The following is a 6,643-nucleotide window of genomic DNA, read 5'->3' on the forward strand; positions in this document are numbered from 1 at the left end:
GAGAGAGAGAGAGAGAGAGAGAGAGAGAGAGAGAGAGAGAGACTACTTCTTCAGGCCCACTCATAAGTTTATCGTCGCAAAAACATCTCTATCGAGCACAGACAAACATTAAAAAGTGGGGGGGGGGGATACGAAACGATGCACAACAGAAAATAAAGCATGTGTGTATCTAGACCTAGATGAACAAAGAAAATATACCCCAACCAAACACCAACGAGAGTATTGGCCAGCCTGTCAACCAGCCAACCAACCAACCAACCAACCAACTAACCAACCAACCAACCAACCAACCAACCAACCAACTTCATTAGAGGTCTTAAATACCTATGAAAGTGTTTTCGTATGTAAATCCCACTTGTATTCAGATGTTATAACCCTGTTCCAGTCGGCTATTTCCGTGATGGGGGTGCCGAGTGATATCTACAACTACGGTGTGATGTTCATCTTTGTCTACGGGGGGTTCTGCATCAGTTATGTCATTGGATACTTCACCACGGTCCCTCTGATGTTCTCCCTGCACCTGACCAGTGTCTACGAGTACCTGGAGATGAGATACCGCTCCAGGACCCTAAGGATGTTCAGCATGGGGATTGGGATGTTCCAAACCCTGTTCTACATGGCCATAGTACAACTTACACCTGCACTGGCTCTACAGGTGAGATGCATGGCATGGATTTTAGCATAATGATATCTTTTTTTTTTCAGATGTATAGGGTTTTATTTGGATATGCAAGAAATTCGCTCTAAATGTCCATCCCTGATAGAACAAAACTACAGGGGTAGAGAGTCTTAACTACGCAAAAGCAACCAATATTCAGGAATATTCTCTCTGGGATACGAACCAGAATTGTTCAAATTTTCTTCGATATGGCAGCAATTGAGTTAAAGATGCGCCCTAGTATATATAGATAGCGTTAACTAGTTGTCTTAATATGCTTCACTTTCCTTAGGTGTACATCCTATTTCATACTGGTTTATTCGTTTATACTTAAACTAGCTGAGTACCCGGCTTTGCTCGGGGTCGACGCCTTGGCGTCACTGCTCCTTCTGGTCTACGCCGCGGAGGCATTTTACACATTGCTGTATAGCCTTTCACAGTAACACCTGGCTTCAAAATCTATATTGCTTTAGATTAAGTTATCCTTGATTAGCTCCTCTCTTGATCTACATTGCTTTAGTCTATTGCTGTCTAGCCCTTCACAATCACAAAATAAGGGTTTCGCCTTACACCATCACAAAAAGCACTAAGAAAATAATAATCCACGAAAGGGCTGCTACACTGTAAACGGAACACTACGACGTCTTCAAAATCACAGAGGCATTGTCTTTAGCTTATTCACTTTCCTTTGACAGCGTAAAAAAATTCTAGCTCATTGACAAATTTACCTAAGTCCACGAAACTTTGCATGGCACTGCTACAGGCTTGCGACCAAACAAAAATATATTTTTTGAAATCTTTACTCAGTAATAAAAACGTTTTCTCTTTGGGCCCTATTTTAAAAACAACTCTTTGGATGCATACGCAAGATCACGTCTCCTCGTTCTACAGGTGAGTCTCTTAAATTACTCAACCCGTCTCTTGAATAGTGTTTCTAAGGCGAACGTTGAAGAGCGGTAATGAACTTCCGTTGTGAAGGAGAGCTACGTAGATTTGTTTCGTTTCTCGGTAGAATAATCACAAAAGCCAAAGAAGGACGGGAACTTTTTGTCAAATATATTTGTCTAAATTCAGGAAATGAATAAATCAAAAATCGGGCACCGTCATCTATCTATCTTTTTGCAGGTACTTGCCAACTTTCAACTCTGTAGCTGTCGTAGTTTTATAGGAAAAGTGACACATGTGTTTCCAAGTTGCCAAATATATAACAGATTTTTCCTTCAGTTTCCCACACTCAATCACTCACCCACTCACTCACTCACTCACTCACTTTTAATCTCTCTCGCTCGCGCTCTCTCTCTCTCTCTCTCTCTCTCTCTCTCTCTCTCTCTCTCTCTCTCTCTCTGCTTCTCTTTCTCTCTCGCTCCTATCTCGTACTCTTTTGCTCTTCATATCCCCCTCTCTCAGTTTCTGTCTTTCGCTCTCTCTCTCTCTCTCTCTCTCTCTCCAATTCCTTTGTTTGAACATATTATACGCCATTGCTGAACTTTCAAGGAATCGGAGAACCGGAGAAAATGATTTTACAGCGCAAAGTAGACGGATAGATATATCTTTTTGTTTTGTGTATCTCCTCCTCCCCTCCAACCCTTCCTCCCCCACACACACAGGCAGCTGCTGGTATACCCCTCTGGCTCTCCGTGGCCATCATAGGGGTCATAGGCACAGTGTACACAACCATAGGAGGAATCAAGAGTGTGATATGGACCGACGCCTTCCAGTGTGCCGTCATGCTTGTGGGCGTCCTCAGCATCCTCATCACAGGTTTGGTTTTTGCTGCTACTGCTACATTATGTTAATATAAGACTTCCATAGTTTATCTTAGTTGTTATTGATATGTTTTGTTGTTGTTGATTTTTGTTTAGCTTTGTTCTGTTCTTGTTGTTGTAACAGTTTTTGCTGTTGTTGTGTTATCTGTTGTTTTAACTCTTGTTGTTATTGTTGCTGCAGTTATTAACACTCTTATTGTCGTTCTTTCTGTTGTTCTTGTTGTTCTTTTTCTTATCTTTGATCTTCTTGTTCTTTTTCTTATCTTTCTTGCTCTTTTTGTTCTTGTTAATCGTGTTCTTGTTTGTCCTGTTCATGTTCTTGTTCGTGTTCTTGCTCTTCTTCTTGTTCTCGTTCTTGTTCATTCGCATGCTCATGTTCTTGTTTTGTTCTTATTCTTGTTCTTTTTCTTGTTTTTTGTTCTTGATCTTATTAAAGAATAAGGGATCTTTAAGCAATCATCTCTCTGGCTGACACAGGCTCCACGACAGTTGGGGGTATGAGCAATGTGATCAACATATGCCAGGAGAAGGGCAGGTTAGACTTCAGCCGCACCAGCCCAGACTTGCGAGAGAGGAACACTTGGATGGCGACCCTTATAGGAGGGACTTTCATGTGGTAAGGCTGCTCTTTGACCAGTAACATATTCATCTTGGGAAAGGATTATGTACCTAACCAGAGATTTGTTATTAAGTCAGATTTTATGGGCCTTAATATCACTGTAGCCAAGTGCATGTAAATTTAAAGGTGGAGCTCTCAACCCACATTATTATGACAAGGAAAGAAATCCCCCTCCCCTCCTTCCCCCACCAATTGAAAAACATGATGCAAGAAAAAGAAATGAAAAAAACAAAACAACCAGCACAAAGATAACAGCAATAACAACAACACTCAGCACAATAATAATAATGAAATCATCATCATCATCATCATCATCATCATCATCATCATCATCATCATCATCATCATCATCATCATCATAACAACAACAACAACAACAACACCCCCCACCACCACCACCACCAACAACAACAACAACAATAACAACAACAAACCAGAAAACATTAGATTTTAGATTCCTGTTGTGCGGCACCCTGTTTCAGACACCGGGTGACAATGAACTCACCCTTGTGAATGTTCAACATTGTTTGGTATTCTCTGTGAGCTTGTGCTTTCTAACCACCTAATCGAAAGCGTGTAAAAAAAGCAGCACATGTTTAAATATCACTGCAGAAAGTAAATATCGGTAGTGATTTTGATGTGGGAAAATTTTCTGCTTCAAAATGGCACACTTAAATATCAGAAGCACTAAATCTTACCGTACTGTGGAGTGCAATTCTGAAGTCTGTTCAATAAACTGGAAATTAAAAAATAACACGACTTCATTAGTGTTCGAAAGCTTATTTGTCAAAACTCCCTGAATTTGCTGCATAACAACAGAAAGGAGTGATACCTATTTCTTCAGGAATATGGCAGGTGATAAGGCATTGCTGAAGTTCAACACACAATTTCTTTTAAGTTTGTGAGTTCGAATCCTGGCTCTAATCTGTTTTTCTAATCTATTCAGTTCAATTTTATAATTTTTTGACTGCCTTCTTAGTCAACTTTTAACCTTAAACTTTATAAAACGATTACATTTTGTTTCCCTCCTGTGTCTTGTTTTTTTAAATTATTATAATAAAAATTTTATAACAATATTAAGGCTTAAAATTAAGCGTTTCTATCAGTCTGAGAAAACCTAAAGGCAAAACAATGTTTGTGATCTATTGTATTCCATTGAGACTATCACAAGGGGGCGGGAAACATTCCTCTTCCCAAACTTTTTGATGAAGTGACCAAACTTTGCACCTATCTTTGTCCCTATAATATCAATGAATAAGTATATTTTGAAGTGTCACATAGGACTGCTCCCCTGTGATATCAGCGTCATTGTAACGTCTCCTAATCTCCCTCTTTATAATAACTGACATATATAATGTGTTGTTTTTTTGGACTTCATTACCTATGACAGTTACAACCATACTGACGCTATCAGAAGAACCAACGTCATGACATTTGAAAAGTGTCCTTACAAATTATTACCTTTAGCAGTCCATCCAAGGTCACAGGTATCTTCAATAACAGTAAGAGTTCGTCAAAAGCGAACTGCCTGTATCACATTCTGCTTCAAATCCCACAATTAAGTGATCAGTTCAGGGTCATAATATATTATACCAATCAGTGTAGGTGAAGCGGCTTACAACCAGGTGGTCACTAGTGTGTGTGTGTGTGTGTGTGTGTGTGTGTGTGTGTGTGTGTGTGTGTGTGTGTTCTGTTTTGATGGAAGGGGGGGGGGGTGTTTGCTTTTCGCGAAGTGCTTTACGTCCCCATCGACACATTTTAGAACATTTAGAAGGCGGGTTTCGATGCTGCCTGTCAGGGTCAACCCGCGCTGAGATGGATACAACATTCCAGCAGAAAGACCGACATACTCGATAAAATCCTCAACTCTCGGAAACTGAACTGGGTTCTCCTGCCAGCAGTTTCGTAGCGCCTTTTACCGCTACACCGCAGACACCTGTTATTGTTGTGTGTCCCAGAGCAAGACACGCTACAAATGGAACTGAGACCATAATAATATGCAAAAACATGCTAAAGTTTCTTTGTACCGCTGTTATTTATTATCATAAACGCTGGAGAACCATACTCAGCAAAACGTAGAACAATATATTATTATCTTTCAAAAATTCTTTGAGTAAATCCGTAGTTTCCTTCTGAAAAGTTTACCTGATGTCGCTTTTAAATAAATCCAATGTTATCCCGTTAGTAACGATATGCTGCCATGGTTGTTTTTGTAAGACGAACCCCCCACCTCCACCCCCTTGCAGGAATAAGAGAATAATTACTTTCATATTTTGTCAACTTAGGCTAGCCAACTTGTGCAATCAGTCAACAATACAGAGGATCTCAGCCATGAAGACAGTGAAGGACGCCAAGAACTCCTACATCATCAACATTTTACTGACGGCCATATACGGCACTCTTCTGCTCTTAGTGGGACTTGTCGTTTTCGCCTACTTTGAGTACATGCGCTGTGATCCATATGACGTAAGCAATGGGATTTTTTTTTAAAGTTTAAGAATCCATTTTGCTTATTTATTGATTTGTTTATTAACTTATTAAATCCATTCCTTCATTTGTTCAGTTATTTTGGATTAAACTCACCCATCAATTTATTCATTTTTATTCATTACTTTTCATCATCTACCTCGTCATTTCTTTTTCTTTCTGAAGTAGAAGAACAAAGAGCTAGGGAAGAGTGTGGAGATGCCAGGGGGATGAGAGTATAATAAGGGGTATAGTTGTAAGAGGTTGAAGTGGTTGAATCAAGACATAAGGGGAGTTGTTTGAGATGGAGGTATAAGAAATGTAAGTATAGGAGATCGAGGTGGTTCTCTTAAAATTATGCGTATTGGATGGAAAAGTAAGGGTTGGCGATGTATGGGTTGGAGGTGTAAGGAGTATAGGTGTATAAAGTGGAGGTGTAGGGAGTGGATGTGTAGAAGGTGGAGAGAAAGGGGGGAGGTGCATAAGGTGGGGGTGCACCGTACTGGGAGGGGGTTATGGGGTGAAGATGCGAAGAATAGAAGTATGAGGGGTGTAGATATTGGAGATCAAGGCGGTTCTTTTAAAGGTATACATATAGTTGCTCTTTTAAGAAGAACAGAAACTTCATTCATTGTCTTCTGCGAGACCAAAAATACTATACTGTATGCTAGTATAAAACTACTTCACGCATACATGAAGACATATACACATACTGGCAATTAGAAAAATACACGCGGCTAAACATACACACACACACACACACACACACACACACATACACACACACATACACACACACACACACACACACACACACACACACACACACACACGCGGCGTCTGTGAGGTAGCACCTATGTGCTTCTCCATTGCACGCAGGGAACCCAAATTCGATTCCAGAGCTGGGAGACATTTTTTTGTCAAGCATCTCAATCTATTTGGTGGGATGTTGTATCCCTTCCAACCCGGGTTGTCCCTGGCAGATCGAGTCGGAAGCCCAGCTCCTGAATTATCTAAGTTGTATCGATGGGGACCTACAAATGCATGCATTAAACATAAATCACTCGCAAACAGTCACACGCACACACACAAAAGTACACATACACATGTGTTCGCACGCACACACACACACAC

General features: G+C 40.4%; 1 protein-coding gene across 1 annotated transcript in view; it reads left to right on the top strand.

Moving 5' to 3' along the window:
- The window catches only part of LOC101862332 (sodium-coupled monocarboxylate transporter 1-like), an 11,474-nt gene that overhangs the window by 1,473 nt on the left and 3,358 nt on the right, over positions 1-6,643 (top strand). Inside the window, exons 2-5 of the mRNA XM_005092675.1 lie at positions 386-655; positions 2,266-2,419; positions 2,902-3,040; positions 5,329-5,509. Coding sequence (XP_005092732.1) covers positions 386-655; positions 2,266-2,419; positions 2,902-3,040; positions 5,329-5,509 — 744 coding nt within the window. The remainder of the gene's footprint in view (positions 1-385; positions 656-2,265; positions 2,420-2,901; positions 3,041-5,328; positions 5,510-6,643) is intronic.

Source organism: Aplysia californica, unplaced genomic scaffold (genome assembly GCF_000002075.1).
Source record: "Aplysia californica isolate F4 #8 unplaced genomic scaffold, AplCal3.0 scaffold00050, whole genome shotgun sequence".
Lineage (NCBI taxonomy): Eukaryota > Metazoa > Mollusca > Gastropoda > Aplysiida > Aplysiidae > Aplysia > Aplysia californica.